The sequence below is a fragment of the Hemicordylus capensis genome, chromosome 13 (genome assembly GCF_027244095.1).
Source record: "Hemicordylus capensis ecotype Gifberg chromosome 13, rHemCap1.1.pri, whole genome shotgun sequence".
Taxonomy (NCBI): domain Eukaryota; kingdom Metazoa; phylum Chordata; class Lepidosauria; order Squamata; family Cordylidae; genus Hemicordylus; species Hemicordylus capensis.
In genome coordinates this window covers 14,319,832-14,342,111 of record NC_069669.1, presented here as the reverse complement: position 1 = coordinate 14,342,111, position 22,280 = coordinate 14,319,832, and the positions used below count along the sequence as shown (strand labels likewise).

Sequence of the window (22,280 nt, the reverse complement as noted above, 5' to 3'; positions counted from 1 at the left end):
GAGCCCGAGGCCGGAAGCTTTGCGCTCTCGCCCGGGGGTCTCAGTCTTGAGCCCCCAGGTGTGGCTGGACTTCAACTCCCATCATCCCCTGGGGGTGATGGGAGTTGGAGTCCATCCCCAAATGGGGACCCAAGACCCTTCAGACCAGGGTTCCCAAAGGCGGGTCCCTTCCTGCTGTTGCGTCCCCCCCCCCCCTTCCAGAAGCACAAGCCGCCTCTCCCCTCCTCCAAGCCCTTTCTCGGGCAGCCGCAGCCCCCACCTTCCAGCTCGGCCAGCACCTCCAGCTCGTCTGCAAACTGCGCCTCAAACTCATCCTCGATGCCGTACAGCTCGGCTTCCTCCATCCTCCTCGCGCGCGCGCCCTACCGGGCGAGCTGGAATCCAGCCCCCCCGCCCCGCCCGCTTCTTATTTAATGCACCGAGGCATGCACAGAGGCAAAGACCCCAGCACTGCCCCCCACCTCGCTCTTGGGAGCAGGAATACAGAGAAGCCCCCCCTCCCCTCCCCTCCTCCCTTTGCTCCTTAATGCAGAGCTGCAGGCAGGAAAAGCAGGCGGCGAGCCCGCCCCCCGGGACCCCTCGGTCTCTCTCCGGCCAACTTAATTGCAGCCACAGCGGCGCTCATTGCAGCTCGTGGCGCGCGCGCCCGCCCGGTCCAGTTCCGGGTGAACGTTCCATTCCTGCGCGCCGCGGAAGGCGCCGATTGGCCAGCTGCCGGCTCGCGCTCGAAGGCCGCGCCGCCGCCGCGCGCCTCCGCCTCCCATGGCGCCCCCGCTGGCCTCGGCCCGCGCACCCTGCAACTGCAACAGGAGGCCGGTGGCTCCCTGGCCGTCGTCTCGGTGCGTGTCTCTTGCCTGCTGCGGGCGCGTGCATGGGGAAGGGGTGGTGGTGGGGGGTGCGCGTACAAGCGCCAGGGAGAGTGTCCCCCCCCCCCCAGCTTGCATGCGTGGCATGGCGCGTTTGGAGGCTCAAAGCTGAGGATCCAACCGCAGTCCGCGGGGAGGACCCAGATTTGGGATGGAGCCCCCGGCTGAAGGGCTCCCCAAATGGGCTTGGACTCCAACTCCCATCATCCCCAGCCGCAGTGGCCAAAGAAGTGGCAGGAGCGGGCACAGGTGGGCCTGCTGCAGGAGAACTCTCACCATCCCCAGCCACAGTTGTGATGGGAAGATGGGAGGGACGTGGTCCAACCTCAGGTGGCCCCACCTGCTTCCTGCAAGCAGCTTGGGTGGCTCCTCCTCTCTCTCTCTCTCTCTCTCTCTCTCTCTCCCCCCCCCGCCCAAGTGCTGTGCTGCCTGCAGGCTGGTCGTTCATCAGGTAGAGCTACGTGGGGTGGGAGAGAGAGATGCTTGTGTGGAGGTAAAGACAGCATGACAATCGGTCCTTTCCGCACCTGCCCTGAAGAATAGGGCTTTGCATTTATATGGAGTTTCACAGACGTTCTTGTAACGCAGCAGGATTATTCTTCCCATGTTGCATATGAAGGCTAAGAAATTGCCTGTTGCCTAGCCCAAAAGCCACTTCCTGAGGTCATAACCGTGGCCCGAACCAAACTGCAGACTTACTGAGTTGCTGTTCAGCCTCTTGACTCAACGGAGCCAGATGTTTGGCTTCCCTTCAGGGCTGAATCTAAGCCAGCCTTTAACTCCAGAATCTGTTTACAGTCAGCGCAGTCCTGGAATGCATGACATAACAAGAGTGCCATGGAGCACATGCAGAGTGATTTCCCTTACCCACAGTAAGCCTAATAAGCCTTTCCTACATTTTGGGGATTGACCAGAAAATGGGTCTAGGTCCTTGACACCAGGACCAGTGTTTTCCATAATGGACGTTGTTGACTACAACTCCCATAATCAATTCCCATAGGCCCCAGCTGCAATGGTCAAAGGTGGTGTTGTTGATTACAGATGTTGTCGACTTTGTTGTTGACCACAACTATAATCCAGATGTTGACTACAGCTTCCATAATCCCCAGCTGCAGTGGCCAGATCTTCTCCATTGATGAGCCTTCTCCATTGCTACCCCCGAGCTTTGGAATGTGCCCCCGGTTGACATAAGAGCCTCCCCATCTCTGGCAACTTTTAAAAAGGCGCTGAAGACATATTTATTCACCCAGGCTTATAATAGATTTATAGTTTTAATACTTCTGATGCTGGGGTTTACATGATTTTAAAGCTTAAATGATTTTAATTGCAAACCGCTCAGAGATGCGGGTTTTGAACGGTATAGAAATATGTTAAATAAATTATATCTGGGAATTGTTGTTACGAGGAACTCTTCCCAATACCTCCCGTTTAAGGAACTTGGCGGTGTGGCTTGTTTTCCTCCCCAAAGGGTCCGTAGCAATGGAGCCGGTCAGCATCGACAATCTGTCCATTCTCTACCAAAGTGCGGACTTCATCGTCGTCAACAAGCACTGGGACGTCCGCATTGACAGCAAGATGTGGTATGAAAAGCTCACCTTGCAGAGTCAGCTAAAGTACCGGTTTCCTGAACTTGCTGACCCAGACACCTATTATGGCTTCCGGTGAGCAGCTGCAGAAAGCATGTTTACTTTCCCCCATGCTTGGTCCAACATGTGCTCAACAGAAGTGTGTACCCTCAGATTCACCTGGGCCCTGAGAACCAGTTTACTTGGGGTAACTATCTTTGGAAGCTACCAGGGACCAGCCAGTAGGATTCATTTGGCAGGTAGAGTGGACTCAAAATAATCCCAAAGTGCCGAATTAGCAAGCAGAGGTTAAGCAGTGGGACTCTTGTCTTGACTGGGAAGCATCTCTCCAGCAGTGCAGACTCTTAAAACTGTTTAAGAGACAGAGAGAGGCTTCTGCCAAAGCAGAGAAAAAAGTGTGTTAGGAAGACTCTCAGCAAAAAGACCTTTTATTGTGCCAAAATAAAATAAAATGAAAAACAAGAAAACTAAAAGCTGGTAAACATAAAACGTTTTGGTGTAACACACCATCCTCAGTTAAATAAACAAATGAGCACAAATGAAAACCTCCTCCGTTCTCCAGCTGTTAAGTTCCTTAGACATGATAACACTCTGTTCCATGACTGGTGGAGAAATAATGGGGGGTGGGAGAGAAAAGGGGAAACCACCTGATTCAGAGAATCTTGGAAAGACAGGGAATTAAGGTGAACGTGGTTTGCACAGCACCAATGAACGTTGGTTGAAAAGTGGTACATAAATATTCGTAGAGGGGTAGATTGTATGATCGGAGGTGTGATGTACAAGATTGTGAGACTTGTGAACGGGGAAGGAAACTGGAAAGAAAGGTGCAATATATAAAGTTCAATGTTTAGGGTGCACTTTGTTCTGTATTGGGGAATCTGTTAGATGATTGAAAGATGGATATAAAGAACATCTGGCAGATAGAAGGCATTGTGCGCAGAGAACAGAACCCTGGTCATTGCATATGAAGATAAAGCATGAAGGCCCCAAATGGTGCCTACTAAAATATATATTTTGCAGATTCCTACAAAGAAGGAAAATAAAGGAAGCATTATTGATAGAGAAATTGAAATCTGACATCAATGCTCAGGAAGCATTGGCTGATGCCATAAAGTTTATTAGCCTCTGAGAAGAATCAGAAGATTCCCTTTTCTCCCCCCCCCCCCCACTTTCTCTGCCAGTCATGGAAGTGCTATCACATCTCAGGAATTTGACAGCTGGGGAAAGGAGGAGGTTTTCATCTGTACTCATTTGTTTATTTAATTGAGGATGGTATGCTACACCGAAAAGTTTGCACAATAAAAGGTCTTTTTGTTGCGCATTGGCGTTAATATGCGCAACGCATCAACGACATATCGACTTATTAGGAAGAGATTAATTCTAAAATTAAGCTCTTAGAATGACATGCAATGCCAAGAATCAAAAGCTGTTCTGAAAACAAGGTCGTTCTAGGGAGGACTTTCAGCAGCCCTGCATAACATAAGGCCCATGGCTGGATGCGGGCCATGGGGATATTTTTGCTGGCCCGCAGGTAGCCAGAGCCACGAAGGACTTGGCATTTGTGTGGGGCTGGTACAGTCAGGTGCCCCACTGACAGGGCTTATTTTCTGGCCAATATCCTTGGTTAGGATGGTGGGCCCCTGGGGGGAGGGAAAGACCCACAAGTCATTAGTAATTGCTTTTATTAATATCTTTATAATTGATTTTACTGCAGTAATCAATGCACCAAAAACTGACCTTGGGACCCCCCCCTCCCCTGCCCAAGTCCTGGTTGTTCCTGGCCCACAGGGGCATTTGAGATGTTTAGCTCTGTGTATGATGGAAGATCTGGATCCTGGGAAATGCTCCCATGGCAACCTCTTCTGGTCTTCCAGGTTCTGCCACCAACTGGACTTCTCCACCAGCGGGGCTCTGTGTGTGGCGCTCAACAAAACAGCTGCGGGCAACGCGTACAAGTCTTTCAAAGAGCGGCTGGTGACCAAGGCCTACCTCGCGCTGGTGAGCTTCCTGGTACAAGTAGAAGTGAGCTTTACTTATAGCCCATAACCTGAGGTGAAGAAATGTTGGCTCCGTTTATCAGCCAGACAAAATATTTTACTGGTCAAGCTATGTTGGTTCACTGCTCATCAGGACTTTTTTTCCACTCGTCAGGCACCATTTCTCGCTCGTCACAGACTAGTAGACGAGTGGATTTCTGCAGCCCTGCCAATAACTGTTTTAAAGGACTTCTTATCCTTTAAGAACTTCCTTCTGTAAAGAACTTTATTGTTCTACTTTTAAACATCACAAAATATTTCACGGCCATTTCTAAGAGGGTGGCGGAAGAAGGGAGCTAATGGCTCAATTTGGGTCTGAATGGGCCAAACTTGGGCACGGTGGCCCACTTGGCTTCGGTTCTGGATCTTTGCCCAAAGCTTTGTATAGCTCTCTTGCAGATCACCCAGAGGTCAGGATCCTACTCTGTTTTCTGGCCATCCCTGTTTTAGTAAAGATCATTGTTAGATGATGATCTTGCTCTTCTTCCAAGTTTCCAAGGTTGGTGGACATATTCCCCCCCACACTCCACTGCTCACTAGGGGCATGATTAGAATTTTGAATGAGCCATTGTTAAAATGTATTTTTTAATTCACAAAAATGGCTCTGCTCTGACCAGTTCCAGTCAAAGGGACAGATGTCTTTTGCAACAGATCCCCAAGCCAGGAGATCAGAAGGAAACAGCTGTCAGCTTGCATCCAGCTTTTGTCCTGATCTCTTTTGGGTGTCCCAGTGACACGTGGAAGAACCTGGTGTTGCTTTGCAGAATGAAAGCTAGTTAGCCCCTGTGATTCATGCCTTGCTTGATTTCCTTCCCTTTAAAAAAAAAAGAAAAAGCCAGATTTTTTTTTTGTAAGATAGTATTGAAAAGCAGCACACAATTTTAGCAAATGGGAAACAAGGCCATCCTTACGGTTAAGGGAATCTTGGTGTTCACTGAGAAATGGAAGTATAGATTTAAGAAAAGAAATTTAACATCAGGATCCAGGCTCAGTTAGTTCAGAGTAAGTCCCATTGAAATTAATGGGATTTGTTCATCAGAACTCATTTATTTCAGTGATGCTTAGTCATGACTGAGTCTGGAACTTTCAGCCAATTTCCAGGCACAGAACTATGATTTCTCCGATGATATCCTGTTCTAGGCTGAGCCAGGTTCTTCACTGAGGCAGGGATCTGAGAGGGGCACAGATGTTGGACAGCTCTGAGGGGAAAGGGGTCAAGCCCTGGATAGAGCCCAGCAGGATCCAGGGTTATGGCATATGATTCCAGGATATCAAATCCTGGTTCAATCCTGGTGTGTTATAACAACCCAGAGTTCCTCAAGTTCAGATGTCATGGGCAATTGTGCTTTGTTCCAAAGTGGAAAGTTTCAGCCTCCTTTCAGTAGCGAAGGAGGCATGGGATTTGAACAGGCTTGTTCCTGATAATCTAAATCCGGGTTCCAAAGTCTGGGGCCCCAGGAGCTCTTGGACTACAGCTCCCAGGAGCTCTTGGACTACAGCTCCCAGGAGCTCTTGGACTACAGCTCCCAGGAGCTCTTGGACTACAGCTCCCATAATCCCTAGCCACAAAGACCATTGTGGCTGGGGATGATGGTAGTTGCAGTCCAACAATATCTGGGGACACAGGCATGGGATGAAGTAAAGGTAAAGTGTGCCACCAAGTCGGTGTCGGCTCTTGGTGCCCACAGAGCCCTGTGGTTGTCTTTGGCAGAATACAGGAGGGGTTGACCATTGCCTCCTCCCGCGCAGTATGAGATGATGCCTTTCAGCATCTTCCTATATCGCTGCTGCCCAATATAGGTGTTTCCCATAGTTTTGAAAACCTACCGCTGGGGATTTGAACTGGCAACCTCTGGCTTGTGAGTCAAGTCATTTCCCCGCTGCGCCATTAAGTGGCTCGAACTCCGATCTAAATCACAGTTTAGTTGATCATCAGAACCAGGCCATTGTGTCTGTCCCTCCCACCCTAAACTTCCAGGAGCCCCTATGATACATGAATTCTACTGTGAATATTTATATATCGCTTTTCAACAGAAGTTCCTGAAGTGGTTTTCAGAGATATAAATAAAATGGCTCCCTGTCCCCAAAGGGCTCACAATCTAAAAAAAGAAAAGGAAAAATAAGGGAGACACCAGCAACAGCCGCTTCAGGGGTGCTGTGCTGGGGATGGATAGGGCCGGTTGCTCTCCCCCTGCTCATTCAAGAGAATCATCACTTTAAAAAGGTGCCTCTTTGCTCAGTTAGCAGGGGATGTACCTGACACCTCTCTTTGAGCGGTGGTCCTGTGCCCTGAGTGGAATTCTGTGAGAAGGAGAGGAAGCATTTTGTGAGAATTCTGTGAGAAAAAAGGGCAGCTTGGATGCAGGATCTAATCTGCTGCTAATGAAATCCTCCCAGCCCAAACATAAAGCCGATTATGCATCTTCCAGTCTCTGCGGACGGAAATTGATTAGCACAGCCTGGTCATGGGGAAGCTGCACTGATCTGCAGCCGGGAACCCAAAGCTTATTTGCTGAGCCCTTGAAGGAGTGTGGCAGGCCATCCCATGGAGTCTCCCCAAAGCCACCCGGGCTGGAGAGGGGCTTCTTGGCAAGCCTCCGTTGTATGTTTAGAAGAGTTTGTTTGTTTGTGGATTTGTTTGCACAAAACAAAGTCATGCTTCAGATAGCAAATTTTGCAGACCCAATCCGGCCACTCAAGTTAGCTGAGTGCACTCCCTTTCACACTGGAATATGCTGGATGAAAGGTCCGCATCATTATTTTTGTATTTTTAAAAGAAGAATTCTGGATATGCCAATAATATTTTAACTGTAATTGTTCTCATTGGATTTCCCTCCAATAATTCAGTAATTCAAAAACAATATCATGCCCAAGAGAAGCAGAAGATCTTTCTCAGATTCAAACTTACTGTAATTACAAATGGTCATTATTCAATAAAAGGAATAATGTTTGAAGTTGAAATCCTAGAAATGTGTTGTTTTACTTCCCTTTTGCAAGGATCTTAAAGAAAAGGTCTATGACATATATTTTATTTATTATTATTGTTGTTGTTATTATTATTATTATTAATTCGATTTCTATACCGCCCTTCCAAAAATGGCTCAGGGCGGTTTACACAGAGAAATAATAAATAAATAAAAGGGATCCCTTGTCCCCAAAGGGCTCACAGTCTAAAAAGAAACATAAGATAGACACCAGCAACAGTCACTGGAGGTCCTGTGCTGGGGATGGATAGGGCCAGTTACTCTACCCCTGCTAAATAAAGAGGATCACCACATTAAAAGGTGCCTCTTTGCCAAGTTAGCTTGGGGATTTATTGAACTTTCCTGTATGTGTAATCTACGCAAAATGTCTCTGCCTGGCCAACAGCGGGCTCATCTGCTAGATTCAAATAAGGGGAGCTGAGGGGCTCAGTACGTTGAAACCTGCACCCAGTTGTTCATGTGGACAATGGGGTTCCCTAAGTGGTCCTCCTTCCCTTTGTTCTCTGCATTTTCTGCTGTACTACAGAGCACAGTTACGACATGCACCCTTTGCTTGGCAGGTGAGGGGCCACGTCCAGACGGAGAGGATGACCATCCGCTATGCCATCGGGAAGAACACAACCGAGGGCCTGACCCACATGATGTGCATCGAAGGGACGAAGGGTAGGCCCCACACTTTTCTGGATTCCTTTGCTTTTGTTGCCCTGGCAGCATCTGCAGATAAGGCTGAGAAGAGAGAGAGACTCCTGCCTGCAACCTTGGAGAAGCCACTGCCAGTCTGTGCAGACAATATTGAGCTAGATGGACCAAGGGTCTGACTCAGTATATGGCAGCTCCCTACCGTGCTCCCTCTAATTTTTTCATCTGTGTGAAAAAATGAATTTTGTTCCAGGCGGCAGTATCGAGGCAGTGTGCACGCATGTATATTCAGAGTGGGACCTTCCTGATTTTTAAAAAAGTCAAATTTTATTTACGGTCTTAGACCAAAACAGAAACCATCTGTGGATACAATTACCTCTATACGATAATACATTAACATCCTAAAAAAAATCTCCCTATATACATCCTGGAAGCAATGTAACAAAACTTAGCTACAGAGTTAGAAAATGAGGCACCCTTATCTGAAAGTAAAAAGTTAACAAGATATTCATCAGACTGGTTTGACAGTCTACATATCAAAGGAAAAATAATGCATGTCCTTAGGTTTAAGTGTCGTTCACAGTGCAATAAAATGTGGTTGATGGTTTCTACTTCCCCAGATCCACAGCTACAACAGCGTTCTTCTGGGGGGATACCTTGGTATCTCCCTACTAATAACGCTGAAGGGAAGGAGTTAACCCTAGCTCTTGTGAATGCCCAGCAGTTCCTGGTTCAACCTCTGCGGGATCTAACATGAACTGAGCGGACATTAAAAAAAACGTGTGAGTGCGTGCACACGCCTGAGAGGGAACACTTCTGGGGGCCCGAGGTCGAAACCCCCTGGCATATCTGCAGCCTTGGTGGGAGATACGTGATGAACTTGGGAAAGTAGATAAATACTACGGGTGAAGGTGATGATGATTTCAGGTTCCCTTCTTTTGACAGGTTGCGAAAACCCCAAACCCTGCCAGTCGGAGCTCATGGTCCTTGAGCACGGCCTGTACAGTGGCGACCCTGTGACCAAAGTGCTCCTGCAACCTCTTACAGGTAGAGACCTTTCTTTCTTTCTGCGGTTGAACTGCGACAGCCGGGACCGGGGCCCAGGAGTGGCTGGTCCCAGTGAGCTAGCAGGGTGCCAAAGGAGGCCCGGCTGCCTCTTCCTCCTGGAGCTCGGTTTGCTCCTCTCTCTCCTGCCCTGCACTTGGACTGCAGGCTGGCCACTCGTCAGGTAGAGCTGCGTGCAGGACATTCACATCGGGGCAGGGTGGGATGGGAGAGAGTGGAGCAAATGGAGCTCCAGGAAGGAGAGGCGGTTGCTCCTCCTTGGGCACCCTACTCCCTCTCGTTCGGACCAGCCGCTCCTGCAGAATGTCGGGCCCTTCCTAAACTGCCCGCCTTTGCCACTGAGGTTCCGTTTTCATCTCCCTTCACCTTGGAGACTTCTGGGGATCCCACAGTTGAGGCCCGTCTAAAATATCCCCTTTAATAACTTTAATTATCAGGCCCTTTCCAAGGGTCTAGGATAACTAAAGGAAAATTAAAGATATTGTTGTAGTATTCATGCTGTCCCGAGTAGTGTGGCCTTCTGTAGTTGATGTCCACACTACTCAGGAGGACAACACAGATACTCCTCCTCCTCCATCTCCATTATTATTATTAATAATATTATTATTATTTATTATTTATTACCAACACATTTTAAATCATTGAGGTTGCTAAATGTAAATATCAATAAATGCCTTTGAATCGTTCTTTGAGTTATCAACGAACCGGTTGCCCCTCCAGCAACTGGTTTTCAGAGTTATACTGCTTCTGAGCATGGAGGCTCTCTTGAGCTCTTGTGGCTAAGAGCCAGTGAAAGCCCTCTCTTTCTGTTCCTCCTCAGGACGGACCCACCAGCTCCGTGTGCACTGCAGCGCCATCGGGCACCCAGTCGTGGGCGACTTCACCTACAGCTTCAAGAAGGACAGCGTCCCTTACCGGATGATGCTCCATGCCTACTACCTGCGCATCCCAACCTGCACGGAGCTGATCGAGGTGAGTGCGCCAGACCCTTTCGTCCCCACCTCGGACAGCAACTGGGCACCTCAGCACGCCACACACCCGCTGGACGAGCTGATCCAGGAGCTGAAGGAGAAGAGCATCCAGGCCCTGGAGGAAGAAGAAAGTCAGGAACAGTTGCTTGGTGACCCAAACCCCGAGATCCCCCCCGAAGCCAAGAGCCTGGAGACCAAGGAGCAGCGGGCCAAGTGTGAGCAGTGGCTGGCCGAGTGGGCCCTGGAATGAGACGCCTTGGTCCCTCCCCCGCGAGCTTAACACGGAAGCCGCCGCCTTTCCCCACCGTAGCGCCGAGAAACCCTTATCCGAGTGGCCCCCCACATCCAGTGCCGTCTTGCTTTCACTCCCAGAATTCCTCAGAATTGACCTGGATTGGAATTTGACAGGGACTGCCTGCCTGACTAGCTTTCCCCACCCACACCTCTCATGCTGGAGTCGTCAGTGGTTGTGCAAGCCTGCGCATTGCGGAGAGCCAGGTGGGGTTTGTGTTCTGGATTGGCAAAACTGGAGCATTGTTTGACGGGGAAACTGAGCCCAGCGGAGGCTCCCCTGAGCAGACTGAGAGGAGGATCTCTGAAGGAAAGGGTCAGAAAAATAGGATTGTGAGACTGGCCGGGGTCTGCAACTGACGTTCCCCTTGGCTATGGAAGACCCATTCTCTGTAACACCTAGAATATTAGGGCACTGTTTTTCCCCAACTTGGAGGATGTGACATTTCCTTCCAAGCTGGACTGATGGTGCCCAGGTCTTATCATACAGCTGGTGCTGAACAGGAGGATGAGCGAATGAACACGTGAAACTAAAAAGCAAGGAGGATCTCTCCTCTGTTTTCCTGATTGACCTTTTCCGTCCCTAGCCCTTTGAGAGTATTTTATTGCCAATTTTAAACCGACAGGCTCCAATTTTAGATTTTATAGGGATGTCGGAGAGAGAATCCCAACTTTTATCGGTCCTGAAACAGTATCCGCCACAGACGTTCTTAATAGGAAAATATTTTTCTAAGGCATTTTAGTATTTCCTCCATGACAAATTTTAAGAAAATCGCCCCTCAACACATTTTTCGTACGTGCACGATTCTAGGATGAAGCCATTAACTGAAGTTGTCACAAGCCAACCAAGATTTCAGGATATTCCTCCTCCATCCTGCACATTAGCTCATGGAGCTAGCTTCACAGTTGTTTGGATTTTGTTTGTGGACCTGAAACCCATGCAGTCACAGTGCATTTAATTTCATTTGCTGGCACAGAAAGCGCAGTACTCTTTCCCTGCATCGTGCATTTATTTTTAACAGAGGAAGCATTCGATCCTCATGGTTGGAAGTTTGAAAATGTGCCATGCTAGATTTCCAGAGATCACGAGTGGGCCTTCTCTGCTGCTTGCAAATTTGGCCTCCTTGCTTCTGCATCTGTCTTCCTCACCTCCATTCCACGGGAAAACTCCTGAATCTTTTGCCAACAATGAAAAGCGTTGGACCCAAGCATAGAGTACATCATGAATGTTTATGTGGATCTTTCTTGTGAGTAGAATTTCTGGGAACCACGGAGCGTTCAGGTTGTATCGTGCAGACTTCTAGCATGATAGTGCCCAGCACCTTCTGTTCAGCAGAGGGAGGAGCTCTCTGTAAACGCTCCCTATTCGGACACTAAGCCCTACACTCGCATTGGTGTGGGAGTAAAGCCCACTAAAATAAAATGTTTAATTTCAAATAACTGTGTAAAAGACTGCCGTAGCAGGAGGTGGAGAGCAAAGGGGAGATTTAAACAGCGGAAACAATGAGATCAGATGCCCGGCTGGAAGCGGCAGTTCCATATTGTAGGCAGAAACATTCCATGCTTGGTGGGGCTTTTAATGGTCCTTTTGACGTCTGTGGGGCTGCGGTCGGATGACGGCCGGCCTAATTTATTCCAAAAACTTCTCCTGAATTAAAAAGGTGCCCCCGATGGATGGCACAGCTGACTTTATGCAATTGCAGTTTTAACACGAGCGCTTTCAAAATTGCAGATTAACACCCCTCCACCCCCTGTTTAGAAAAGGCACTCTCTGTTTTCTCTCGCGTAGGACGGAAGGTTTTTTTCCTGGGATGGTGCCGACTGGGACACTCTTGTGCATCCTCCAAAAACAGAGCAACCGCCCACCCCCATTTTCTCGGTAGCAGTGGCTGACCTCTAGAGCTGCGCACCGTTGGTGGGAGGACATCTACAGCAGTGCAAAACCAATTGTGCTAGCTAGTTGTGCTAAACCTGGAGCCTGCACTTTGTAGAAGGTTAGCCGCGGCTGTTCCCAGTGTGTGGGGTGGCACAGCTGCCTCTGCTTCCCGTCAGCAGCTTGGTGGCTCCTCTCTCTCCCCAACCTGACTAATTTATTTATTTATTTGATTTCTAATACCGCCCTCAAAATAATGGCTCAGGGCGGTTGACATAAAATAATGACTGATGACCAGCCTGCAGACTCTCATAACCAGTGCTGCTCTCATTAACACTGGGGTGGGGTGGGAAGAGAGAGAGGAGCAAACGGAGCAGCAGAAATGGCTTCTTGTGAGGCTTCAGATCTGGTGGATCTGTTCCACTTGGCTTAATCTGAAGCAGGGGTTTCCAGCCTAGAGTCCTCAGACATTGTTTGGGCTGCAGCTCCTATCACCCCTAAGCCGCAGTCCCATTGTGGCTGAGGATGATGGGAGTTGTAGTCCAACAGCATCTGGGGACCCAAGGTTGGAAACCCTGAGCTGAACAGCTGTTTATTTTGTCCAGAATCCAGAAAAACCACTTCTGTTCTCATTGGCTTCAGTGAAGAAGAATCTGATGAAAGTGGTCTTGGGCTGTTGAATATCCTAGCCGGTTTTCTTATTCAGTAAACCTCCTGCTCTTTATTTTGTTCGCTTGTTGCCAGTTTAAGTTCTGAAGTGGCACTGCTGAAGCTATTAGCACTTTGGGAAAAACTTGTAAGTGGATCCTGAAAAGTGCTAAGGGAGTTTAATCGCACCCACAGAGCAGTTTGGGGTTGTTGGTTTTTTTTTAGGGAACCCGTTTTTTAATTTTTCAGATATGCAGAAATGTCCCCAATGAGCTGTTTGCACTAAATATTTATGCTATGTCCTATTCCTTTGTGTCCCACCTAGAATCCTTGAAACCCAAGCACAGTATGTTTTGGGTGCAATGTTGAACCACTCTGTCAAAGATGGGTCCATGTGTAGACCAATGTATGTACTGGCGACCCCAGAAAATGTGAAGCAATCTTCCAAAGTTATTCTCAGGATAATGGCCCTAGGAATTGCCAGATTACGAGGGAAATGGCTCGCATCTTTCATCTGTAACACAACCCATGCCTTTGCTTTGTAATTAAATTTAACCACGTTGGAAAGCTGCATGGTTAGGCAGCACTTATCACTCTGGGAGGAACATGGTTTTCTTTTCGCTGAAGGGCAAATCCTGCCATCGGCTGCAGAAATGACTTTGTGTATAATCTGCAGCCTTGTTTTTCACTGTTGCCGCTGTGATCCAAATTCTTCCCCCACTCCACCCCACAGCTCCTATTAGGACTTTAAAAAAAAAAAAAGGGTCGGTCTCCAACATCTCATCCAATGTAATTTCAGTTCATGGGAGAACTTTCACATTTCCTATATGCATTAAGAGCAGAAATGGCCACTTTCTGTATCTTTTTTGAAGGTGGGGCTGATTTACCTATAATATTTCCCAGAATCCTCTGCAATGCCCTTAGTTTCCATGGCAGACATGGATTCCTGGAAAGCAGCGAATTTGTAGCAGTGTTTCCTCTAACAGGGATTCCCAGATGTTGTTGATTACCATGCCCATAATCCCCAACAAAAGCCATCACAACTGGGGATTCTGGGAGTTGTAGTCAACAACATCTGGGAATCCCTGTTAGAAGGAACAGTGGTTTGTAGCCTGCTGCCTTTGCAAACTGAGCCATGTACAACTCCACACAGGCATTTTTGAATAATGAAAGATGCTGACTAGGCATGCATATGTATACCAGGCCAAAAGGACCTGTGGAAGATATTGCTGCAGTTAGAAAACAAGTCATGCTTGCTGCCACCAGACCAGCTCTCCTCTCGGTTGGAGCTCAGCTGCTTTGATGGTGGGCAGACAAATGCCACTTTATGAGGGTTGCCTGTTTGACTGCACCACTTCTTAAAAAATATTGACACATCCCATCTTCACACCTCATGGACCAAACTGCAGAAGCCTCTGAGCTTTCCCTCAGCATGTTCCAAAGTGTTTGGGCTATTTTAGCTGTGTTTTTATCCAATATTACAAGGCAATGGATATATATTTTCCTTAACCTGACATTGTATTAATCGTGAGTTTGGAAAAAAAAAATCTTATGGCATAATAGTCACCGTGGCCAGCACCCACTGGACTGTGGCATGACCTTCGTTTTCATTGCATATGGCCACCCATGCTTCCAGTTTGCGTCGTCGTGAGTTTGTGGCCAACCTGGAGTTGGTTGCCTTCTTTGTGTATTTTAAAAAAATACGTTCTATATGTGGAGTTTCATGTGTTTGTGACACTTGATATGGTTCCAGGATATTTCCAGTTATTTATTGTTTCACATCTGTGGACCTGAATGAAATAAACCAACCTGGAAGCACAGCGCCTTTGTATCTATGCCTTGTTAATCCTGCACAGATGGGGCACAGGGGCGCCTTGGGTGGTGGAAGTTAGCCATGAGGATGGTTACTCCTCCCACTTGCTTTAGAGGCGGGGCTATGCAAATGACCGTGCTTGGTCCCCCGCAGTGGGAGGAGCCTCCCTCAGCTCCAGTCCTGCCTCCTTCAAGACAACTGGACTTTCCCTGTGGTGGGAGTTCTCAAACTTGGGTCCCCCGATGTTGTCAGACTACAACACCCATCTTCCACAGCCCAAGTGGCCTTTGGCTCCTAATGAGCTGGAGGGTCGCCAAAGGAGGCACAGCTGCCTCTTTTTCCTGGAGCTCTGTTTGTTCCTTTCCTCCCCACGCTGCCCATGCAGCTCTACCTGACGGATGGCCAACCTGCGGGTAGTGTGGCTTTCATTAACACTGAGGTGGAGTGGGGGAGAGAGGAGCAAACAGAGCTCCAGGAAGGAGAGGCAGCTGTGCCTCCTTTGCTTCCACCAAGCCTCGTTAAAGCGAGCTGCTCCTGGATCTATCCCTCTGTTGGGCTAGGACCGGGGAGACCCGAGTTCAAATCCCCATTCAGCCATGAAACACGCTGGGTGACTCTGGGCCAGCCCCGTCTCTCTCAGCCTAACCTACCTTACAGGGTTGTTGTAAGGATAAACATAGCCATGTACACCACTCTGGGCTCCTTGGAGGAAAAGTGGGATCTAAATGTAAAAACAAAACAAAAATAAATCTGGATCAAACGGGCGCCAGTCAGAGGGGGGATCGAGACTCGGAGCGGCTTGCTTAATGCGGCATCTGGCAGCAGAGACAAAATTTGAACCTCGGACTTCCTAGGTCAGAGCTCAGTGTCTTAACCCCACTGGCTTCCAGCAATTTTGCCCCACCCCAGGGCAATGCACCCTGGCACGCCTCGGATTCCAGATGTCTGCAGCGTACACACTGCGTTCTAAATAAAGCGTGGTTTCCTTCCTCTTTCATCAGCAACCACCTCATTTTCTCCCTGCCACATCCTGCACAGGGGTTCGACTTGCCCTTCCCAGCCGTTTGGCTCAGCGGCGCCAAATTCCTGTTGAAGGCATGCCTGCGATTTCCCTCCCAGCCGCGCAGAAGGGGCCAAACCCTTTCTCTCGGCCGCTTTAAAGGCAAGTGGGGGAGAGAGGCGAGAGGTGCAGGGGAGTCCTTGGCCGCGCAGAGCCAGCCCTCTGCAGAGGGAGGACGTCAGGCTGACCCCAGGAATGGCAGGGCCAGAGAGGCAGGGCCGGGAGGAATGAGGACATTCTGGCCTGGCTGGAATTCTTGGGTGTCAGCGCAAACTTGGCCAACGGGTTCCGAAACTCCAGACTTTAACCATTATCAGCAAGGCAGGGAAAATTCAACAGAGTGAGGCTGGGTGCAAAATGACCGAAACCCTGGCGAGTCCATCAAGGAGCTTGAGCCAGCTCTTGTTTGTGAAAACCATTTGTAACGCCCTGAAAAAATGACTCGGGGGCCAATGGCTGGTTAAAGGGTTTGTTCCCGCAAATTGTCATAGCAGGCCGGTCGGCTAAGGAGCTGCTGGTGGTGGGGGTGGGAAAGTCATTATTATTTCTTGTTTTTGTTGACTGGTTTGTTTTATCCAGACATCGGGTTCTTCCCAAGGACCTGGGATGGCTGGATTTTATTGTCAATTGTTATAGATATCATCGCAGAATATAGGCTGTTCCCAGTAAAGCTGCTTTTTGTAATTGGCTGATGGTGATTTCTGTGGTCCCTAAGGTGTTGAGGTGCTCTTCAAGGTCTTTTGGGACTGCACCCAGGGTGCCAATGACCACTGGGATTATTTTGGTCTTCTTCTGCCACAGCCTTTCAATTTCAATTTGTAGATCTTTGTATTTTGTGATTTTTTTTCTGTTTCTTTTTCTTCTATTCTGCTATCCCCTGGTATTGCTATGTCGATTATTTTCACTTGTTTTTCTTTCTTCTCGACTACAGTTATATCTGGTGTATTGTGTGGCAGATGTTTGTCTGTTTGTAGTCGGAAGTCCCATAATATTTTTACATCTTCATTTTCTTCAACTTTTTCAATTTTATGGTCCCACCAATTCTTGGCTACAGGTAGCTTGTATTTTTTGCAGATGTTCCAGTGTATCATCCCTGCTACCTTGTCATGCCTTTGTTTGTAGTCAGTCTGTGCGATCTTCTTACAACAGCTGATCAGGTGGTCCACTGTGTCATCTGCTTCTTTACAAAGGCGGCACTTGCTGTTTGTTTTGGATTTTTCGACTTTTGCTCTTATTGCATTTGTTCTTTCAATTTCTATACCGCCCTTCCAAAAATAGCTCAGGGCAGTTTACACAGAGAAATAATAAATAAATAAGATGGCTCCCTGTCCCCAAAGGGCTCACATTCTAAAACGAAACATAAGATAGACACCAGGAACAGCCACTGGAGGTACTGTGCTAGGGGTGGATAGGGCCAGTTGCTCTCCCCCTGCTAAATAAAGAGAATCACCACGGTAAAAGGTGCCTCTTTGCCTGGTTAGCAGAGAGTTAACTGGTGGCTGGGTTGTGTGTGCCTTGTCTCCATCTGTTCCGCAGTATCTCTGCACTCACAAGTCCTAACCCTCCTTCAGTAAGCAGCCATTTTCCATACAAAGAAACTGGACCAGCATAAAATATGGCGACTGAGTTAGAATCATAGGAACAGAGGAAGCTGACTTGCTGCCAACACAGAGGTTCCATTCCCACATTCCTGGCTCCTTTTGAACCATTGCTCCGACTTGGTGGCTAGCTCCCAGGGTGTTTTTAAACCAGCACCTTGTTTAAGCTGTGACGGGGCCACCAGAACACACTGCCCAGTTGGCCACAGTCTTTCACCGGAACCCCTGCTTCTTAATCCCAGATCTGCTGTCTGTCCTTTGGCAGGCAGGACCAGTACTTTGCATATGCTTGGAAACACTGTTTCTGGGCAGATTGTTGGCATGGGGAGACAAGTTCTGAGGCTGGCTCTGATGAACACAACAGGTGATGTCTGCCCAGCACCATATACGTTTTCCTTCCCTCCATCTCTCATTTTTAGAGATGCTTCCTGTTGTGTAAGCAAAGAGCAGCTTGGGCATTCTTGCACATGACCTTCATGTCCTGCAAGACCTGTGGGAGTGGGGTATCCTTCCCTTGCGATAACATCATGTTGAACAGGTTTCGGAAGTTTTGCCATCTCTCTCTCTCTCTCTCTCTCTCTCTCTCTCTCTCTCTCTCTCGTTTGATTACAGGCCAGGCAGTAATTTGAGCAAACCAAAGAGTGTGTAAGCTGCAAAAGTAAATAAAATTAAAATGGGGAGGCTTGGGGGCTCTCCAGAAGGATTATAATACAGCGCCAGTTCGAATCCTTGCTGGTGTGTTTCCCAGACTATGGGAACCACCGATATCGGGCAGCAGCGCTATAGGAAGATGCTGAAAGGCATCATCTCATACTGCACGAGAGATGGCAATGGTCAACCCCTCCTGGATTCTACCAGAGACAACCACAGGGCTCTGTGGGCGCTACGAGTCGACACCGACTCGACGGCACACTTTACCTTTACTGGAAGGAGACATTTACTTCTGAATTGCAACTTTGGATGGCTAATACGTGTTCCTTAGCATTTGAACTGGTTGTTCTCCCAACAGAAAGGTAAAGAAGAGGAATTTTCAGCAATTTGGTCCAATTTTCATGAATTGTTTTGAAGAAATATTGATTTATTTATCGTATTTCTATACCACCTGATACAGAAATCTCCAGGCGGCGTACAAGTTAAAACATAATACAAAAGCAATACAAAACAGTTAAAATTTATAAAACAAGGTAAAAAAATCTCAATGAGTAAAAAACATACTAAACCTTCAATTTCAGTTAAAAGCCTGGGAAAACAGGCACGTCTTCAGGGTCTTCCTAAGAACCAAGAGAAAAGGAGACGCTCTTCTTTCAGCAGGGAGCACATTCTAAAGCCCTGGGGCAGCCACAGAGAAGGCCCAGCCCCACATTGCCACCAAACGAATCGTCCGCAACCGTATATCCTTAGAAGAAGATCCCCCCTTCCCTTTTCTTTTGGGAAATTGTGTTTATATCCTATTAAAGTCAATGTGTAAAGGATTTTTATTATCATTTTTTCTTTTTAGTTATACATATACACAATTCCTATCTATGATATTTGATTATATTATATGCAGTGTTGTATTCCTTAGTTGAAATAATTTCTTTTTAAAGAACAGGTGAAGAAAATACCCTCCCTCCTTACTCCCCCCCGTGCCTTTCTCTAGAATTGGGAAAGAAGCCGCTGAGCTCAGAGTTTGGGAACCTCTGATTTTGATATGGAAAATTTAGAAACAGACCTTGGTATTTCCTTGCGGTCAAAATTGCCCTAGGATGGGCCCGCCTGGAGTTAGGTTGGGCCTGGATGTTTTATGTAAACACGAACAGATGATACTACGTGCTGAATAGGAAGCTGGCCAGTACCTTTCAAAGTAAGTATTTCCCACTGCTATGATGTCCGACCTGCTCTGAAAATACATTTGAGGAAAGGGAGGGGTTCGGTGGCAGAGCATCGGCTTTGCACGCACAGAGACCATCCCTGATATCTTCAGTTATCCATTAAGAGAACGTCATCTTGCTTACGGGCCCCAACACCCTTTGAGATCACCCCAAGAGGTCCATCTGCTGTTGCCACCAGTTTGTCTGGTGGCTACTCAGAGACAGGCCTTCTCTGTTGCCTCCCCAAGGCTTTGAGATATGCTCCTTGCCATGGGCGAACAGTTTAAATAATTACTTTTGTAATTATTTTTATATAATACAATAATACCAACTATTCTCGTTCTCAACGTATTTTTAATGCTCAATATTCAGATCAAGAATTAAAAACTGAGATCTTGCCCAGGTGAAGCCGAAGACCTTTCTCAAATTTGCATCTGCTGTGATTCAAATGTACTATGTATGGTAATTCGTCAATAAAATGAATTATGCTTGAAGTTGAAATCTTGCAAATTCAGACCTGTTTTTTTACTACCCTTCTGTAAGCACAACAACAGCAAATTCTATTACTTTGCCGTATATTTGATTCCCTAGAAGTATAATCTGTGCAAAATGACTTTGCCCTGTCAATGACGGGCTTCACCTGTTAGTTGTGTATATTTCAATTTCCCCCACAATTACTGTTATGTTTAAACACCCAGGAGGTGGGGTTGGGGCATCCACTTTCCCCCTTCATTCCTACAGAGATTCTCAAAATTTTACATCCTAGTTTTATGCCAGGAGATATTCGTATTGCTTTTTAACTGCATGTGGGTTTTTATTTTTTTAGCCTTAATTATGTTATTTCCCATCCAGTACCAGTTTCAAAATTTTCTTTTTTCTTCTTTTTGTGGAGGAGAAATGGATGCCTCAGGCAAGGCGCCTTCCCTGGGAGGATGCCTCTTGCAAAAGTGAGGTTGTGGAAGCTTATTAGGCAACCTGTAAGGGTCCAAAAGCACTGCCCAGTTTTTAAAAAAATGGCAGGGGGGACCCATTAGCAACCATAGCTGTATGGAATGCATCTTGTCATTTGGGGAGAATTTCACTGGAATATGACAAAATGTACAGGATTGGGTATAATCTGACTGCGTGATGCATTCGTGGTCATTTCCCAGCCCAGTTTCGGCAAAAATTGACACTGGTCACTCCCTTTTGGAGAGACATCCCACGCCCTTGGGGGATAAGATCAGGGCAGGCCGGTAAAGACCTGTTCTTTGACATTATTCATCTCAGGGACGGCTGCCTCTGCTGCGTACAGGTAGGTGAAGATTTACCTGCATGGATTCCTTGACTTCAATGTGGTTTCCATTCACCCCTGGCTCCCCATCCCATTTCCTCCTCCTCCTCCTCCTCTTACTTTGCCCACTCTATTGTTTTTAGATTGTATGCTCCTTGGGGCAGGGACCAGCTGTTTGAAATTCTCTCAGGTTCCACGTATGCTGGTGATGCTGTAGACAATAATACTCTCTATGTTTTCAAAGAAAAGAAGAGGGGAACGTTCTAAAGAAGATAAATTAAGAAAACCTGGTTCATGGAGAGGCTTAAAAACTGCCGAGATCTTCTGGGAAGGCTTTACTCCAAATCCCAGCATCATTTGATGCTAGGAACAGAATTGATGCAGGGGTTTAAAAACTGCACAATTGATGCAGGGGTTTAAAATGGATTCTAAAATTGTTTAGAATTGATGCAGGGGGTTTAAAAACTGCACAATTGTAATATTGCTGCCTCCCTTTCTGTTCTGCTTTGGCCTCTGTCATCCTAAGCCAGAATACCGGTTTTCTCCGTTGTTTGCCCAGAGCAGCTTTTCTTGCCTTCCAGGCTCAGATTTTCAGTGCAACAGGGTGCTGGACGACCAGATTATGATGTTCCTTTGGGACTAGTTGCCCAGGCGGTGCGGGGCTGGGGGAGGTGGTCCCATTGGCCACCTCAGCATTAGAACGGAGGCATCGGTTTTTCAGGGGTAGTATTCAAAAAGTATGGAAGGTCAGCTCAATGGAATCGCCAGCTTCGCACATGATTCTGCCCGCCTGGGTCAGCATCCTTCGGGGCGTCCCTGCTCCAGATCCCAGCGTCAGTGGTGAGCATTCAGGATGGAGCCCTTTCGGCAGCCGTGTCCAGGATCTGGAGTTTCCTCTCTTGGGAGAACTGTGCTGCTCCCTCTCTCCTGGCCTTTAGGTGGTTGCTGAAGGCCCATTTATCCACTTATGCCTCTGAAACACGGAACATAAGGAGTTTACCTTATACTGAGTCAAACCCTTGGTCCATCCAGCTCAGTATTAGGGCTGTGCGTGGAACCGGCTGATCTGGTTTGGTTCGAGTCCAGACCGGAACAGGACCAGGCCAGTTCGGCCCAGTACCCCCTCGAACCCCTCCAGTTCAGTTCATTCCGCTGGGGGATTGTTCGCGAACATTCTTTTTTAAAAAATTAAAAAATAAATAATTTTTTTAAACTCACCCCCTTGGGGGGAGTTGTTGGAGGCGGTGGGGACGGGTCTGTGGAGGTTCCCCCTCCCCCTGTTCGGGCCTCCCCCCTCCAGCGCAGCAGCCATTTTGGAGGCCGCCACGCCTGTGCAATTGGCCTCTGTGTGACCCAGTTCGACATTGAACCCACTTGCACATCCCTACTCAGTATTGTCTACACGCTCCCTCCAAGGTTTATAGGCAGGAGTGATCCCAGCCCTACCTGTAGAAGCCAGAGATGGCACCCGGAAATTCCTGCGCGCAAGCAGACGCTCTGCCTGTGAGCTATGACCCCAATCCCCTAAGGGAGATATCTTATAGCAGACAGTACTCATCCAAATGCAAACCAGGGCAGGCCCTGCTTAGCGAAAGGGGCAGTATTCTCTACACTGACTGGCAGTGGCTATTCAAGGTTCCAGGCAAGAGTCTCTCCTAGTCTTAGAGACATTGGGGGAGTGAACCTGGGACCTTCTGAATGCAAGCATGCAGATGCTCTTCTACTAA

At 47.8% G+C, this 22,280-nt stretch overlaps 2 protein-coding genes across 3 annotated transcripts in view; one reads left to right on the top strand and one right to left on the bottom strand.

The window, feature by feature from the left end:
- The window catches only part of CHTF18 (chromosome transmission fidelity factor 18), a 29,972-nt gene extending 29,531 nt beyond the window's left edge, over positions 1-441 (bottom strand). The window contains exon 1 of one of the 2 annotated variants that reach the window (XM_053276177.1): positions 260-441. In XM_053276177.1, the coding sequence (XP_053132152.1) occupies positions 260-344 (85 nt within the window). In that variant the 5' untranslated portion in view covers positions 345-441. The remainder of the gene's footprint in view (positions 1-259) is intronic. The other variant, XM_053276176.1, reaches the window with a different exon arrangement.
- A 239-nt stretch (positions 442-680) lies between these two features.
- On the top strand, positions 681-14,779 carry RPUSD1 (RNA pseudouridine synthase domain containing 1). The gene is made up of 6 exons (XM_053276178.1): positions 681-839; positions 2,335-2,527; positions 4,327-4,450; positions 8,033-8,135; positions 9,057-9,158; positions 9,997-14,779. Exons 2-6 carry the CDS (start codon positions 2,346-2,348, stop codon positions 10,395-10,397), a joined length of 912 nt encoding a protein of 303 aa, XP_053132153.1. The 5' UTR covers positions 681-839; positions 2,335-2,345; the 3' UTR covers positions 10,398-14,779.
- Positions 14,780-22,280: the final 7,501 nt, after the last annotated feature.

Excerpts from the sequence above, each read along its gene's own strand:
- RPUSD1 (XM_053276178.1), top strand. The coding sequence starts at position 2,346 with ATGGAGCCGGTCAGCATCGACAATCTGTCCATTCTCTACCAAAGTGCG. Across the intron at positions 2,528-4,326 it reads GACACCTATTATGGCTTCCG|GTTCTGCCACCAACTGGACT; the intron begins GTGAGCAGCTGC and ends CTGGTCTTCCAG. Across the intron at positions 8,136-9,056 it reads GTGCATCGAAGGGACGAAGG|GTTGCGAAAACCCCAAACCC; the intron begins GTAGGCCCCACA and ends TTCTTTTGACAG.